The sequence below is a fragment of the Rhineura floridana genome, chromosome 5 (genome assembly GCF_030035675.1).
Source record: "Rhineura floridana isolate rRhiFlo1 chromosome 5, rRhiFlo1.hap2, whole genome shotgun sequence".
Classification (NCBI taxonomy): domain Eukaryota; kingdom Metazoa; phylum Chordata; class Lepidosauria; order Squamata; family Rhineuridae; genus Rhineura; species Rhineura floridana.
Genome location: NC_084484.1, coordinates 43416665 through 43435016, shown reverse-complemented (window position 1 = coordinate 43435016; position 18352 = coordinate 43416665). Strand labels below are relative to the sequence as shown.

General features: G+C 38.5%; 1 protein-coding gene across 2 annotated transcripts in view; it reads right to left on the bottom strand.

Annotated features, from left to right (window-relative positions):
- CLYBL (citramalyl-CoA lyase) overlaps positions 1-18352 on the bottom strand; it is a 270160-nt gene that overhangs the window by 23075 nt on the left and 228733 nt on the right. For both annotated transcript variants that reach the window (XM_061626587.1, XM_061626589.1), the window contains exons 3-6: positions 13005-13193; positions 9364-9465; positions 7625-7718; positions 4655-4822 (exon numbers count right to left, since the gene is read on the bottom strand). In XM_061626587.1, the coding sequence (XP_061482571.1) occupies positions 4655-4822; positions 7625-7718; positions 9364-9465; positions 13005-13193 (553 nt within the window). The remainder of the gene's footprint in view (positions 1-4654; positions 4823-7624; positions 7719-9363; positions 9466-13004; positions 13194-18352) is intronic.

Sequence of the window (18352 nt, the reverse complement as noted above, 5' to 3'; positions counted from 1 at the left end):
AATACACTTCTGGAACCCTTAGGATAAAACCTGGGAGACAGATTGATATATTACTTCAGCAATGTGTGGGAGCCATGGCCTCTTCCAAAACTAATGTGGTAGTAGGGCCAACTATTTGGTTTCTTCCTATGCAAATGTCATCTTCATCCACACATTACTGGAGGGTATGGGCAGATGCCAATGGGAAGCAGTGAGCACACCACTCTGGAAACATATGAATTGGCTCTAAGTTCAACTTTACACATTAGTGCTGCCCAGTACATTGCACTCTCCTTTTTGTGCTCTCAGTGTACTCTCTGAAGAGGCAGTTGCTTTATATTCACTGTAAAGCATAAAATGCTTGGAAGACCAGAAGTGATAGCAGAGAGATGACAACTCTTCACCTGACTGGAGACTAATACAGCTGACTAATATGTAGCCCCATACAGAGTCAGAGGGCCCTAACTCTACACAGGAGGAAAGCCAGCTTTAAAAGATATGAACATAACTGGACAATAAAAAAAGAGGTGTTGGAGGTTCATGCTGAGTTCTCTGTCGTGAATTTTAATTTTAATTTTTTAATTTTAATTTCGAGATGGCTGGTTGACTAATCTCAAAGTCCTGAACTGCTAGAAGCAAGCTAACTCTTGGGATCAAACGGCTAACATGATTATTGGATTACAGGAGAATCTTTACATTAGCTTTCCCCAATCTCATTCCGTCCAGATGTTTTGGACTATAACTCCAATGTTCCTTGACCACTTGCCATGATAGCTGGGGCTGATGGGAGCTGAAGTCCAACAACTGGGAAAGCCACTATTTACTCACCCCTACACAGAAGATTTATGAGCCCTGCATGGATTCATTTTAATTCACTGGCGATCACTCGTGGCTGAGTAAGATTGTCTTCCAGGGTAAGGACAACTATGTTGATAACAGTTAAAGGCACAATTCAATGCTCAACTCTGCCCTTAAATCCATTGTGCTTGAATCTAGGCACAGATGCCACTGAAATGAATGGGGATTCACTGAGTAGACAGCAACTTTTTTCTGATTTTGCTTCAGATCTCCTGCCTTGAAGCTAGTCAACATTTATTTACTTGTTTATTTTATTTTAAAAATCTATCCTGCTTTATAAGCAGAGCTCTCAGAGCAGCTGCCACATGGACTCCACTTCAGATCACTATAGGTGGTGGCTGTTATACTGCAAGCCATTTGTGTAAAGCGGTTTACCACACAGATGGTGTTAGCATTTTCATGCCACGTTAAATGGGGGTAAAGAAAAGTTTGCAGTGGCATGGTGAAATGCATTTAAGGCACAATGGAACAGCTCTTCACGTTATAGGAGGTGCGTCATGGAGCAGTGCTTATCACATAGAAATCCTAGTAACTTCAGTTGAAAGTATTCACTCCTTTTAAAAACATAAGGCATTTGAATTCCGATAACTGAAAATGCTAATGTACTCATAATAGAAAATTGAAAAATGTGTCTTTGGAACGGTCATTTAAGAGATCATTTAATGCAGATTAGTTACTGCTTAACATACTTTAATCAAGATAATTTAAGACAGGTGAAAGATTAGTTCCAGCTTCCAAATAGTGCTTAAAATATTGAACGGCAAGCTGCATCTACTTTAGTGATTAGGAGTATGCCCCAGATCAATTATTCCAGAATAACAATGTACTATATAAAGGATTATTAAGCTCCCAAAACATTAATTAGGAGACTGGGTGGAAAATCCAGCCTTTTAGTTTATGTGATCACAAGGGTAACTAAAATTCACCTTCTCCACTTAATCTGGGCCTGGTGATCTTGATATAAAACAGACAACTATATAGCACATTGTAACTTCCAAAATTGTGCATGTAACCACCACTTGGGAAGCAGGTTGTCTGTATCATCATCACATAAGTGGAGTTATCACTTCATAAATGATTGTATTCATTCCAAATCATAAAGTGTGGAATAGTGTTGGTGATTTTTGAGAACATAACCAGGATATATTTTAATTAATTTAGAATAAAAGAGTAGGGTCTTGTCAACACTTTGTTCATCAACAGCAAGTGGTGGGATAAAGGACCTATTATGTTTTCAGTGTTCAGAATCCAAAGTGGTCTGTACATTCATACAATACATTTTTGTCCTCAAATGGTAAATGATTTTTTTTTAAAAAAACTTTAGGTGGCAATCAGTAGTGTAGTGGCAAATTCAGAAGTGCAGGATCCTTTCATGATAGTCACAGCCACAAGTCTCCCCCCTCCCCCCTTTTCTGCTGCTGGGTTGAGAATGAGATCCTTGTTAATGCCTTCTCCCACAACAACAGACATCCATAGGAGCCAATAAGCATGGAAAGAGAAAGTGTAAGCTACTGAAGAGAGTCTTCTCAGTGGCTGACTCATCTTCTTTCACTCTGATTGGCTTCAATCAGCAGGAAAGACAAGGAAGCATGTTAGAAGATTCTACTCAGTGGATCACTTCCTTTCATGCTGCTTGGCTCATAAGATGCTGGAGGTACTGGGACCCTGCTCTCCCAAAAGTAAAGGATCTAAGACCTCCTGAGACCCTGGATGACTACACCCCTGGTGGCAATCCCTTGTCTGATCGGAAGGAACCACAGCTCAGTGGCCGAGCACCTGCTTTGCATGCTGAAGGTCTCAGGTTCAATCCCTGGCATCTCCATTTACAACAACAACAAAACCCCCAGGTAGCATGAGATGACCTCCACCTGAGACCCTGGAGAGCTTTTGCCAGTCAGTACTGGGCTAGATGAGCAAATAGTCTATTTTCCCTGCAGATTCCTCTGTTCTTATGAGGGCCTCCAACCCTTGGAGGGAGTTTTCAAGTGGTATAAGAGGCTGCCACTGGCAGCTGAGAGCTATTAAGCTACTGTGCATGTGTGGTGCTTTGGATCTTGCTCATTGGCTCTAACAGGAGTGCGAGAAAGCCTTGAAAGTTGGTTGGGTAAAGGAAATAGTAGCCACTTTAATGCACACCTTTGGCTGAAAAGTGCCCCAAGTAATTCTTATAGTGTTTGGAATGGAATAGCATTAGGCTGTTCTTGTAATTACTTCTAGAGAGGCAGTCATTTATGACAGGAAAAGCAAGGAACAGACTTAAAGACTTAACATATTTATTATGGAACAAGCTTTCAGGGATGGAAGCTTATATGCCACAACACATTTGTTAGTCTTGAAGGTGTCACAAGACTCTTCCTTCTTGTTTTTCTTTTGTAACTGTAATTTTAAACTTCTCTCTTTTTACTTTAAATAAGCTTCTTACTAGTTTAAGACCTTCAAAGAGGTGTTCCCCTCCCCCCCGTATTAAAGCCTACATAACTGTAGAAGCATCAGGTACCCAACTTGAATGAAATGTATCACTGAAGTGTTGGTGCTGTTGTTCTTTAAATCACATTAAAGCACATTACAATCTTTGCATGCAAGCCAAGTAGCTGATTCTAATCATGAAGCTCCAGTGTTTGTCATGTATCACATCTCATACGGGCGCCTCCAAGATCTAGCGCACCAATCACTGGCAAGCCGTCTGTGTTACAGGGATTGGCTGCAAGAAGCCTGCTGATCATGCTGTCTTGCCAGTACCTGTAGGTGTCATCAGGTGAGCAGGCAATTACTGAGAAACAAGGCAGACTAGGGGAAAGCAACTCAAAGAAAAGACTGACAAGAAAATAACTATCATATGCTAATTAGCATACTGGGCTGTTGTCATTTTTTTTTATTTCCAGCACTTCATAATAAAAATGCAAACTGTCAAGATTTTGTCCGTTTATTGAAATGAATTCCCAGTAGTGATCAGCAAATGTAAAAAAAAAGTTTTATTCAAATTTGTTAAAAGACTTGTTTGGAACATTTGATTCCCAAAATGCAACGGCAGCAATAAATGTTAGCACACAGGCCCAGCAAATGGGAAACTGAGCTGTGTGCAGGTTTCCAGCCAAGAATGGGTCTCCTCTGAATTGCAGGAGCAGAAGGCTCCATGTTTAGACTGCGATCATTGTTTATGTTGTACTTTCACTAAATAATAAAAGAGCGACACACTTGGGTATGACTTGTTGAAAGACTTTTAAGGGCATAATTTTGCTCTTGGAATTTTCCACCTGCCATCTTATGGGCGAAAGTAATTATGAAATGTTTTATAGCATTTAGGACTTCTCTGCTCCTTCACCGGTCAGCTTAAGCAGATGAGCAGGAGTCTGTGCTGCATCTCTTTTATGATTAAGGAGAAGAGATAATATATTTTAAACTGAGGGCAAGGGAGCCCCCCTTTTCTTGCTGTTTTTTACCTTTATGGTTATTGTTGTGGGGAGGAAAGATTGTGGGTGTATCATCTCCCCCTCATCTTTTAGTGGAGTTTGAGTTGGGGAGATAGCAGCAGAAGTTAAGAGTGCTGCTGTTTACCTATAAATGCATGCTTGTATATTTGGTGGGTGGGAATTGTTGCTGTATTTCAGTATTTTTGATCTGCTAGTAGTCACTATGGTCTCCTTATGTTGCTAGTTTATATTGAGGGTTTGATATCTAATCATTCTGTGCTGCTCTAATATGTGGAATTTTAATTGTATTTTTTGTCTTTGACCTGTTCAGAGATTTTTTTTTGAAATATGAAGCTGTATATAACTCACCTAAATAAATAAAATTAAAATTTATCATAAAGCCATACCAGTGAAACCCATTAATGCACCTTCCTGTGACTGCTTACGAAGCCCCTCTTCATCTTGAAAGTCAATATATACAAGGTCTATGGCCTGCAAGCCAAAAGCCTTTGCTGTAACAATAATTTTTTGCCTGGCATAAAGAATATCGTGGGTTTCTCTACTGCGTGTTGAACCTGAAGAGAAAGAGCAAACAATTGAGAGTGATTTAAAAATCTTTGCAACATAAGTTTACTTAGCATTACATTTGTTTTCCATTTCCAAAAGACAGACAACAAAAGATTGAAATGTTGTTTCCCAGTTTTCTGTGCAGTAGTTGAAAGAACATTTTGTTACCAAAGGTGCTATTGCAAAAGCCCTTCTCCTCTTTCCATCACTGTTTCTGAAATGAAATATTGGGCATTTTTGTCAAAATTTAGTTCCTGACCACGAAGCTATACTACAGAGGTTTTCTTCAGTAAGAAATATGGAATATATTTATCTTATTTAATAGGATATGTATACCACTTAATAATCAAAGGCTCTAAATGGGCATTGAATATAAATCCCCCCGAGACAATCTGTTGTAAAAACAAGTTGACCTAAAACATGTCAAAATAAAAATAAAATCAGCATTTAAAAATATACATAATTTAGAAATTATACATTAAATTATATGTCAAATTTACATGTCTGGGTAGGCTTGCCTAAATCAAAAAGGGGTTAGTAGGTGCCAAAAACCATTCAGCAATGGCAACTGCCTAATATCAATGGGCAGGGAGTTCCAGAGTGTAGGTGCTGCCACACTGAAGGATCGAGTCCTTGTATGTGCACATGTAGAACAAATACTACGGGGCGATGGTGTTGGAGTCGCAGAGGGAGCTCTACCGAGATGTGACAATGGAAAACTACGCCAGCCTCGCTTTCCTAGGTGAAATGGGTTCCTTTTGCTGTTGGAGTCCCAGGAAAATGATGCTGGGAGACCTTCGTATCCTTGGAAGGAATGCTTGGAATAGCCCATGTCTGCCCTAGACTCTCACGTTTATATTCTTGTGCTCCCTTTCTGCCCCGCCTCTTCCCAGGGTTTTGGCATGATCACAAGGGGGTGGTGGTGGCTGGATGCAATCAAACAGAACTCCCACGTTTCCAGTGTCTGGGTTAAGCGTAACATCATTTCTTGTGCTTAACAACCAGCCGTTGTGCTGAATGTGCACATAACCTGCATGTTGGAGATGTTGCATGTTGCATGTTGACCAAGGAATGTGTGTACAGCCTGTAGAATATACCAAATGCATTTGAGATAGGTACATTCTCCAAGGCCCTGTGGAGATGATGTATATTGACCTGGAACAGTGCACAATTCCCACTTCATGGATGGATTATGTGCATGTTCTCCATGAGGCATTGTGAATGGGCACAATGGCTGGTTGTTAAGCACATGAACCGTAATATATATTTAAACCAAGTTGTGCTTTCTGTTGTTTGTTTGTACATGTTTTTGTGATTTTTTACTATGATATATTGTATTTTATCTTGTTTGTTCACCGCCCTGAGAGCTATTCTGCTAAGGGCGGTATATAAATTGAAATTGAAAATAATAAAATACTATGTGGCACTTGTAAAAGTTCCAGTTCCACAGATCAAAGCAGTCAAGTGGGCATATATGGGGTAAGATGATCTTTCAAGATAAACTAGTTCCAAACTGTTAAGGGCTTTATATACTAATAGTAACACCATGAATTTGTTTTTGAATATCTGCTTTTAGTAACAATTTGCTGATATCTATTATTATTATTATTACAACTACAAAGGTTATGTTATAGATATCATAAAACAAATTTACAGTAATGCTCCTACCATTTAATCTAGAGTAGTCCGATTTAATTCAGTGGGGCTTTGCTGAAATAAGTGATTGGAGAAGTTCAGCTTTAGCTTTAAAATACCCTTATTTCTGTCTCAGTCTAGTGCTTTGATCTTATGCAGATTACTTGGAAGTAAGTCCATTTCTTTAGAATTCTAGCCTAAGATAAATGTTCATACTCAAGTCCTTGGATGGAACATTGGAAAACTATGGTAGATAACTTCTGAGATATTTTTTTTAGCACTTACAAAACTGCTTAATTCAAAGCATATTTGTTACCTCCTAATTCATCCTAATGGATGTATTCTTACATGCATTTGAGCATCACCATTTTGACCTGGCTTGCCATCTTATCAGGAATAAATGAAGGCTTTGTATTCATCATTATTTAAAATATTGCTTCCTTTCATTTGAACTGCACTCAAAAGGTTGCTGTCAGAACCAGATCAGAAAGAACATGTTTAGAAGGTACGCCTATCGTAGGAACATAATACAGAAAGGAGATTCTGCCTTTTTTTTTTTTTTTGCTTTGGAGAAATGGTGACAGCATCACAAGACAGAGAGGCACTGAGGAGTACCTATTTTCCTAGGGGAAGTATTAAGGTGCCTGTACTAAAACAGAACTAAGCATGCAAGTAATTCTTAAAACTATTTAGATAATAATAGTCTACAATTTCTTTGTAAGCTAAAATTAAAAAGTTACATCTCAAAATATTACCTTGGAGAATGCTCCTTTTGAAACATTTATATATGTAAGTGGTCACTAGAATACAACTATTTTAAAATTACTCTGCTGATTTCAACAGCTATTATCTTTAATTTTTAGCTAGGGACCACTAAACAGAATGTGTTTTTGTAAAAGACCAGGTGTAGTAGGTTTTCATTCCAAGCAGCAACTCAATTACATATCAGGAAGATCACTTCCTAGTATACAATGCAAAGAAATTTAGACCTGTTAATGTAGCAAAGGCAGAGGGATATACAAGCAGTGGACTCCATTTTTAAAATAATAGCCCAACCCAGTAAACAGTTAGATGTACTTAATCCCATTGATTTTAATGGGATCAATGTAACAACAACAAATGTGCTGGTATTATAATATTGAGCTATTAACATTAAAAATAAAAAAAGGAAACACCTATGCTGGCACGAAAATCCTCGCCTCCAAAGACTACTGCATCCAAACGAAGGCCAACTTGGGATCCCATCCTCAGAATTTCTTCACAAACTTCCTTTAAATGCAACCAAAATGTTAATGTAAGCAGCAAGCACTTTTAAATAATTTTTATTACCAAAAAATACTAATCAGCCAAGTTTCTGTATTCCCTGACAAGAGAGTTGTCAGGACTCCCTTGCCTAATAACAATAAATTATACCCACGCACACTAACACACACACAAAAATACTTTGGATACAAATATATCCAGTATAGTTTTAAAGCACATCATACAAATCCTTATTTGTAGTTGCTTTTACAACATAGCTTTGTAATGCACCAATGACTTTAGAAATATTATAGCTGTAAACAAAATGCTGTTTTTAAAAAGCGGACACTTCATACGAGTTAAGAATCTCTTTTTACACATGAATATTTAGTACCTGCATAGAACCATAACTAGAGTATCACTGGTTTAATACATTGCAGATGGAGCTTCAAGGAGGATGCAGTCCTCTAATCACTATTTAATGTGCAGCATAATGTGGGTTCCTAGCCAACAGCAGACTGCATAATATTTTTTAAAAAAATAAGCATATTAAAATGCAACAGGTAGCATGGAAAATAATTTGAAGGCAAATTATATCTTGGGGATTGCTAAATGCATTAATAGTCACATTGTAGGAATGTGTGATAATCACAGAGTAATTTTTTTTTAAATGTAATGTTGCAAACTGAAATACTTCATAGGTTGCTAGCATCTGCCTGTTAAAACACATGGCTACAGTTAGTTATGGAGGTCTTGTTTATTCTATTATGATTAATGTTGCAAATTTACCTATTATGATATTTTATGATTTATACAAATCCTCTTGCACAAGGATATTGGATATTAGCCGATATTTTTCAGTGCTAACTTTACTAATGCTTTTTCTTCTTTGTGAATTTAAAAAAGCACACCAGTAAATAAACTCATTTTAAAATATGAACATGTTTAACGAGAAACTCTTTAAATTTTAGCTGAAAACTCTTTCAGACATGTGGTAAACTGTGGTGTATATCACTGTGGTAGCCATAAGAGCCTCCCAGCAGCTCCTTCTAATAACACAAAACTTTTCCAGGAAACGTTGGCATGGCTGTGGTGCACTCCAATTTCAATTTCATCATTGTTAATATCCTTCCTCCACAGAAACATACAGGCTAGATGCCAAAACTAGGAATCTATTTGCATTGTAAAAGATGGGGGGGGGGGAAGGCACAGAAGAAATAACATTTTTATAGGGCAGATGAAGAAAGAGAGCTCCACACACCTTAATGACATTTTTGTTCACATATTGGGTCACAGAAAATATCATGTATGTTAATGGACAGTAAGGGTTCCAATGTTTGTTTGTTTGCTAAATGTTGTTAGTGGTTCTTAGACCTTCACAAAAGAACTACTTCCAAGATATTAGAATAAGACTCCTGAAATTATGCATTTTTTGAAGTCTGAAAAAAACTGAATTAAATCATCCATGAGAGTTGCTAAAATATTCGGGAACTTGTAATTATTTAGGGCTTTCCATATCTTGTCAAGGCACATGTGTCTTTTATTGGATTCCAAGAAAATAAAAAAGACATGCCAAAACGGACAGAAGAGAATTATTATGTATGATGCGTGTGTATTATATATCTGGGTCTTTAAGCAGAAATGCCCCCTAAATTATACTGACATTTCTTACCTTAAAATTGAGCAAGCCCATTGCTGTTTCCACAAAAGGGATGACATTCATAGGTTCTATAAGTATTCGGCCTTTTAAGTGGTGTGCAAATTTCTCTGCAAACTGAGCATTGTAGAGGGAGGCAAGAAATGATCAGGTTTTTAAAAAAAGAATGTATAACATGTTATGGTTATCTAAACTTTCAATTGAAGTGAAATACAAATAACAGAGAAAACAAAGCCAAGAGTGCTAATGGGGGGGGGACCTCCACCAAGCTTTGAAAGAGGTCTGTTCCCTTAGGCCTATCTTTTTTAGAATGCCACCATTACTGTATATTTTGAAGTGTGAAGGTTTAGTTGCAAAAATATTTGCCTAACACCTATCACCCTGACTTAGTTAAATGCAAATCAGCATGCTCTTAAAAACAAAGAAGTATTGATATACCTGACATTCTGTTTTGTTTCATGTCTGACACTGACACAGCTGTGAATGTTCCCCAGCCTTCCAAAGTGGCACCCACATTATTCATTACGCCACCGTTCCCCTTTGTTCCGGAGGCCTTTTCTTCATAATTTTTTAGCGTACCTAGGAAGGGCCTTAAAAGGAAGTTTAATTCTTTGAAGACCAAAGCTTTCAAATTTTTTCCATGAGACCAGTTCACAGCTAGCTCTGAGCTGCCGGTGGGGTAGCCCAAATTCCAAAATCTATCATCTGGAAACATACAAAAGCTCTTGTACAGATTTCTTCCCCCTTCACCCCCTTTCAAAAGGGAAGGGAACGGGAGGAAAAACTACCTCTGTATATTGTAAATCTATTATGTCTGTCTAGATCTAGTAATGTGTTGGGAGATAAACATATCACAGGTATGCTAAGGAAATTTTAGTCAATAAAGACGGGGGGGAATGCATCAATTTTATATTTAAGGAATATTTAACCATTAATGGATATCAAAGGAAAAGGGAATTTTAATCATCTCTCCATTCAGTCTCAGTTGGGTAAATCATATCTAAGAGATTTGCATAAATATAAACCATCAAAGACTTTTCATCTTCAAAGGGGGTTTCAAGACCCTATAAGCTTTGTACTGTAATCATCGCAGGTCACAACCCTGCAGGAATAAGGCTGCTATGGCAACATAAAAAACTAATGCTTAAGGCTTAGCATAATATTCTGACTAATAGAAAGGAAACTCATTTTAAAAGCTGGCAGCCTATTTACCAGAAGCTGGATTAGAGGTGTTATTTCCCCTTTTAGCTCCCCTTCCAGCTTCACTCCTCCCCAAAAGAAAGGGAAATCTAATCACTGAAATCTTTAAAAAGCTTCCAAACAATCTGCAGTAATGTTACATTAAGCCCAAAATAAATCATACCTTTTTGCAATGGAAATTTTTGCAAATCCTCACTTTGTGCGTGTGTGCACCTATGGTGTCATCACCATCAGCAGCACCGCCATCACTGCTGCTACAGTTGCCTATCCAACTTTTCCACAGGCTTGTATGCCACAGAATATATAAGGAATTAAGAGAGAGCTTGCCATTCAAATGTATGGTGTCGTGCAATGCAAAGGAACTGCAAAAAAGACACTTGCAGCCCGATCCTACACATGGCTGCACGGAAGTAAGCCCCACTGTGTTCAGCTGGGCTTACTCCCAAGGAAGGGTAGACAGAATCGCAGAACAACAATAGTAAAACAATTCCAACGTATGCCCTTGTCTAGTCTTGTTTATTTTAAAAAACAATTTACCAGGTAAGAATTGGTTAATACCAGAAATGAAATTTTAAAGTGGAAATCCTGTGGTATGCTAAGCCATTAAAAAACCCCAACACAAATCTATTTATTTATTTAAACGTTCCTTTCAATGCATTTCATTTTGGAACTGAACAGGGAAAAGTTTTAATAAAATAATATTTCTCCCTCTCTTTATTTAATTTTTCTTTTTTAAAAAAATGTTACTAGCACCAAATACAAAAGGCAACTAGTTGCAAAGTTTCAATTAATTTTTTTTTTCAAAAGGAGACGATTAAATGTTTCCGGCCTGGTAAAGTGTTCATTTCAGTGAGAGGGGGTGGGGAAAAGGGGGGAGGAAACAAAGATTGGGGAGGGAATGAAGTAGCAGGGCTTTAGCAATGCTTTCAATTGCAGTGCACACCCGATAGTGTGTTGGGAAGAATGCCCACTGTTCAGGATTTGTGGGAGAATTGTCCCATGACAAAGAAGCGAGAGTTACGCTTGTTATAGTCCAATAAGCCATGCCAGTCAAACAAGTACCCATACTAGGGACAAAAGGAAAGCAGGAGATTCTCACACAAAAGAAAACAAGTAAGCCCATCTTTTAGTTGTGCATCAGTCTCCAGGTTTTATGCTTCACATAAATAAAAATGAAGGGGAAAAAATAAACAGCAAAAAGCTTTCCATTCCACTAGCCACTTAAGACAAAGCCAACAGTATCACTGAACTTGATGTGTCGCCTAAACAGAAATATTTAAGAGACATAGGGAGGTGTTGAAAGCTGATGCAGATTTATTTCCAGAAATTTTTAGAAATTAAAATCAGAGATGAGGAAAGGTGGGTTGTGTTCATGCACTTCATGTGCGTTAAAGCCTGAAGTTCTCACACCAAAGTAAAATATATGTGGTAATACTGAAGTCTTTGCTGGAATGGAAAGATGAATATTCATAACAATCAAACCCCGGAAGTGTTAGTCTGGTAAGGCAAAATCAACAAAGAGGCCCGCACATCTTCACCCTACGCATATTTTTTGTACAGAATATTAATGAAAACATAACAGAACTACTCTTTTTGAATGTTTCTACATAGCTGGCCTTCAATTTTCCCAGTCTCTGAAGAAGGTTGTATTCCTCCTTAACAATTTGAACAATTATAACATAATTAGGCCCATTTCAAAGTTTTCTTAAGTAATTTGACGTGCCAACCATTTACATTTCAGGTTTTTATTGGCTGACAAGTAAGTCAGGAAACACAAACACACCTGTCAGCAATTAAAAAGGATGAAATAGAGAACTGGACAGGAAATAATATCTGGGCTAATTAACAACACTAGTCAAAAACTTCCTGTTTGTTCTTCTAGTTGCCCTAAAGAGTGACCTTTATTTTTTGTCCCCGCCATAATTTTTTCACATGTTGCTAAAACATTTTCTCCATCTTTCTATAGTTTCCTACAACTTCCAAGGCCCATACCCCATACATTTTCATGACAATAAGTTTTTACTACGAAAAAGTGGTCAAATCTTTTTTTAAAAAAATTTACTTTGCCGTAATGACAACATAGCTTATTAAAGCAGCATGCAAGACAGTTAATTCTACTTAAAATTTCAAATGCTTCATACGCATCCTGCATGTAATTGCAATCTATCTATATCTGCTCTCCTGGAATTGCGGCCCTCTGAAATATGGTTTCAAAGCTAAATTTGCCTAAGTTTGCTTAATATACACAGGAGACTTCTAGAATTTAAAAAAAGTTTGCATATACTAATAAGCAGGTGATGGTAAAGCTGAATTCCATCGGTACTATGACTAGAGATATTCCATATTTGCCTCATGAGATAATTCCAGTTCACTAGCCCCAAAGGCTCCTCTTTGGAAATGAAGTGACAAAGATCTTCATATAAAGCTGAGGTAATGGGAAATCCTGATTTACTCACCCATCTGATTTCTTCTACACTTTCAACTTTTGGGAGCATTAGGCTTGTAGGGAGGATGCTGGATTTCAAAATGACCTTCATATCTTCTTCGGCAAGATTACTGGACACCGAATTGATCCTAACGCACTTCTCAGTCTGACCAAACTCAACTTCTTCAAGTGCTTTCACGCATTTCATTCTTGCTTCTGCCTAGAATTGGAAAGAAATATAAACAAAAATCTAACTCTACATTCTACAGTAAACTTATTGTAGTTGTCTGAATGTGGCTATCCTTTGGTTTCTTTTAATCCATTAAATTTATTCACCATGTTGGGATTTTAATGGGGTTAATTTCTTCAGCATCCATTACCATCATTACCAGTTTCAGAGGGAGAATATATACAATTATGTGATTAGAAAGAATAAAATATATACTCCATCAGCACAATCCTGTGCATTTCTACTGATAGGTAAGTCTCACTCCCAGATATCTGTACAGGATTGTAGTCCAAGTGTCCAAGATGGAAAATTGAAACATGTTCAAAATTAAGAGAATATTTACTCCAGTGTACTTTCTTGCAAATACTACTGATATCACTATTAGCAGTGCTTTTTTTGTGATGGAACTCACTGGTACGGAATACCGGCACCTCTTGTTTTGCTGCCCATAGCAACCATCATTGTGCTGGCACTCATAGCACTTTTCTCAAGATATGAGTAGCGGCACTTAATTTGTTACCAAAAAAAGCATTATTAGTATTTGTTTATGCATTTTGATGTATACACCTTCCTATCCTGTCCATACATGGACTTCTTATATCCATTAATCTGTAATATAAACATTACAGAAAGAGTCAGAAAACTCAAGAGTGAAAACCCTTCCACACAATAAACCCTTACTTAGTAAGCTAAGTAAACCAAAGTAAACCAGAACATGCATGCATTCTGCACTGCTGATGCAACTAGAAATAAATAAGTTCAAATGTATATTCTCAGGTTGACAGATATATATGAAACCATTGAAGAAAAGTGCACATATCTGAACGATATTTGCCTTCTGAATAGCTGAGCAGTTGCTGAAATAAAATTTTTTATTGGGCCAGAGGCAGAAATTCAGACAGACTGAAAGCAAGAAAGTGCTTGGACTCTCGACTTCCTGCCAATGTCAGTTTCAAAACACAAATTCCTTCAACCTGGCAACAGCCCTTAGCAAATTCCCATTGTCAAAAAGAACACTTATCAAAAGCAATTTCATTTGTAAAGAGTTTTTATAGTACTAATAAAACTTTAAAGCTTCTGGCTGATGAATGTTTTAAAGAAAGGGGGGTGGGGGAAGAGCATGGCTAACTGTGTTAACATTATACAGCCATTTGAGCAAAAATACTTATCAAAGCAACAGGCAAACTAAAGGAAGGGGGAAATCATCAAAGTTAGTATCCACAGCAAAGCCAATCAGCAAGACAACACAAAACATTAGATTTAAACCAGACGGATACAAATCCAGCCTTCGGAGTAGAGGCAGAAGAGGCTGAAAAATGTGGTCTGAGTTAAACAGTGAGGGGAACCAGTAGCTTACAGTTGTCAAGACCAATCAGGATAAGATCTCCAAGACCAGTTTAAGACAGCTGTATGGTACACTGATTTAGGAGACCAATAATTAGGATAAGTTTAGACAGAAGAAAGAATGGTCCCTCACCAGTTAGTTTGATAGAGGGAGAAAGTTAATGACACTCAAAACAATCATCACCTTGGAACTACCACATGTTATATTGATCAGGATAAGACCAAGGATAAAATAAAGCTTCTTTATTTAATAATTCTTAAACAGTAAAACATCTCAGCTTGTTCTGTGCTAGGCCTCACCCAGCACACACAACACTGACTAACTACCTCTAGTAACTAAATCAGTCTAGCTCCCCCTGGGGTGTGTAATACTCTCCAGAGAAAGTTAACTCTTTCTTTGCTGTGCATCTAACTTACAGACACATTTCACTACATTTCCCTTTCTTTGAGTTCTAACTTATTTTGTGTGTTTTTTTCTATCAGCAAACATTGTGAAGAATAATAGTTTGTCTCTATAACATTACTCGAATTACTCTTCCTCTGGATGTCACTCTCTTTGGACTCTCAAGAGATAGGCTGTCTTTGGCAGGTGATGCTTGCTCACAAGAATTTGTCAGTTCTTTGTTCTCAGTCTTTTGAGATTGTTCTGACAATAAATTCTGCTCTTCTGGTATTTCTGCCTTGGAATTCTCACTTTGTTGTGAAATTGGTTGTTGTTTGGGAACCAACTGTAGATGTCTCCTGTCCCTTCAGAATGTTCCATTGTTGGTAGTGACAACATAAGATCTTGGAGTTTGACTTTGGCTCTGGACTGTTGCTGGTACAGACCATCCTATAGCACTCTTCAAGTACATGAAAGCTTGTCACACAGAGGAGGGCCGGGATCTCTTCTTGATCGTCCCAGAGTGCAGGACACAGAATAATGGGTTCAAGTTGCAGGAAGCCAGATTTCGACTGAACATCAGGAAAAACATCCTAACTGTTAGAGCCATATGACAATGGAACCAATTACCTAGAGAGGTAGTAGACTCTCCGACACTGGAGGCATTCAAGAGGCAGCTGGACAGCCATCTGTCAGGAATGCTTTGATTTGGATTCTTGCATTGAGCAGGGGGTTGGACTTGGTGGCCTTATAGGCCCCTTCCAACTCTACGATTCTATGATCCTTTCTGGTCATCCACTTTCAGTTTTACCTGTGAACCAGGTTGTAATTTTGGAAGTGTCTTCACTCCATAATGTCTGTCATAGTAGCATTTGTACTTTCTTTTAGCCATGTTGTCTGTGACATGGACTTTTCCCAAATCAGGCCACTTAGGATACAAATTTGCTTCTAAGGTTGGAATTGGTGTTCTTAATTATCTTCCCATTATCAGTTGTGCAGGACTGCAGTTTGTTGCATTTACAGGTGTTGCTCTGTAGCTTAGCAGTGCTAGGAAGGGATCTTCCTGACATAAGAAGGCATTGAGAAAGTGGATAGAGAAAAGTTTTTCTCCCTCTCTCATAATACTAGAACTCATGGACATTCAAAGAAGCTGAATGTTGGAAGATTCAGGACAGACAAAAGGAAGTACTTCTTTACTCAGCGCATAGTTAAACTATGGAATTTGCTCCCACAAGATGCAGTCATGGCCACCACCTTGGATGGCTTTAAAAGAAGATTAGACAAATTCATGGAGGACAGGGCTATCAATGGCTACTAGACGTGATGGCTGTGCTCTGCCACCCTAGTCAGAGGCAGCATGCTTCTGAAAACCAGTTTCTGGAAGCCTCAGGAGGGGAGAGTGTTCTTGCACTTGGGTCCTGCTTGCGGGTTTCCCCCAGGCACCTGGTTGGCCACTGTGAGAACAGGATGCTGGACTAGATGGGCCACTGGCCTGATCCAGCAGGCTCTTCTTATGTTCTTATGTTATGTAAGATTCGCTTTGCTGTTTGTATTGCTCCCTCTGCTTCCCCATTGGCTTGTGGGTCATGGGGACTGGCTGTAATGTGACAAAAGTTATATTGCTTTGTGAACAAAGTAAACTCTTTCCATGCAAATTGCAGCCCATTATCTGTTACTAGTTAATTTGGGCATCCCCACCTGGCAAAGATATTCTTTGTCATTGTAGCAGGAATGACAATTCTATCACCAAATAGGACTGTTCCTTCCAACTCTGTAAGGCTTCCCTTTTCTGCAAAGAAAGGTTTAAGGTTAGTTGTCACTTCAGACATGTACAATGGTCAACCAGTTCGGACAAATTTCAGCACCGTTGAAAGGTCTGGGTCAGTGCTGGTAGCTGCCTGAATGCATTGAAGGAGTGTGGTAGATATCGGTTTAGAAGCTTGTAGAAGATTTACATAGGCTTTGATTTCTTCAACTAACCGGGTGGTTTCAGAGTCTGGAGTTTCCAGTGGATTTCTTGACAGTGTGTCTGCTACAACAAGAGTCTTGCCTTGTCTGTATTCTGCTTGAGGATTCTACCTCATCATGCGTAAAAGGAGTCGCTGACATCGTATTGGTACTCAATCCAGGTCTTTGCAATTTATCAGCAGTACCAAGGGTTTAGTGTAAATGATTCTAGAGATATTTTGAGAATTTTTCACAAGCCCAAACAGCAGCTAGACATTCCTTTTCTATCTGATCATATCAAGTCTCAGCTTCTGTTAGCGTTCTTGAGCAATAGGGCACTGGTTTCAATTCTCCATCATGATTTTGGAGTAATACTCCTCCCAGGCCATAACTGCTGGCATCAGCACTCACTATGGTCTGCTTGTTAACTTCATACTAAGCAAGTACTGGAGCCTCTGTTAAGAGTTTTTTCACTGTTGAGAATGCCTTTTCTTGGCTTGGACCCCAGTACCACGTCCTGTCTGCTTTCAAAAGTGTATTTAATGGGTGTAGTTTCTCTGCCAAATTTGGCAAGAAGTGTCCTAAATAATGTACCATGCCCAAAAATCATTTCAGTCCTGTGATGGAGTCTGGAGGTTTGATTGCAGAAATGGCTTCTACTTTCTTAGGATCTGGACTCACACCATGCTCATTTATGCAGTGTCCAAGATATGTAAGGTCTTTCTGGTGTAAGATGCATCTGCCTTTACTGTTGCTAAGACTTTGGCCAATCTTTCATCATGTTCTGCCATTGTGGCACCATAAACCAACACATCATCCATGAACACTGAAACACCTTCCAAGTGTTGTAACAGCTCCAACATTTTTCTCTGAAACAGCTCAGGTACACTTGAAACTCCAAATGGCAATCTCTTGAAGAAGTATCTCCCAAACGGAGTGATGAATGCAGTAAATTTAGCAGTGTTGGCAGCTACGCCATTGCAGCATCAAGCAATGAAAATATGTGGGCACCAGCTAACTGTGGCAGGATATCATCCATAGTAGGAATGTACTTTTCCCACTTGACAGCTTTATTTAGTTGTTTTAGATCCACACATATCTGTACTGTTCCATCCTTTTTTGGTACTGGAACCATTGGCACGCACCAATCAGTAGGTTCTGTGATAGGTTCTATGACTCCACAGTGAACCATTCTATCCAGTTCTGTCTTTATTTTGGGTAGCAGTGGAACTGATATTGCTCTGGCAGTGTGAATAGCATAAGGTACAGCCCCTTCTTTGAGTCTTATCTGTACTGGTGGTGTCTTCAAAGTTCCAACTGTGTCAGGAATTTCTGTGGAAAGCTCATCTAAATGTTGAACCAACTCCATCATAGTTGCAATATCTTGGCTTAGGAGTTTATCAGTCTTTGCACAGATCACATAGACCTTAAAGTCATAGTCACTGTCTCTATAGCAGGTTCTTGCTATGAAGTATCC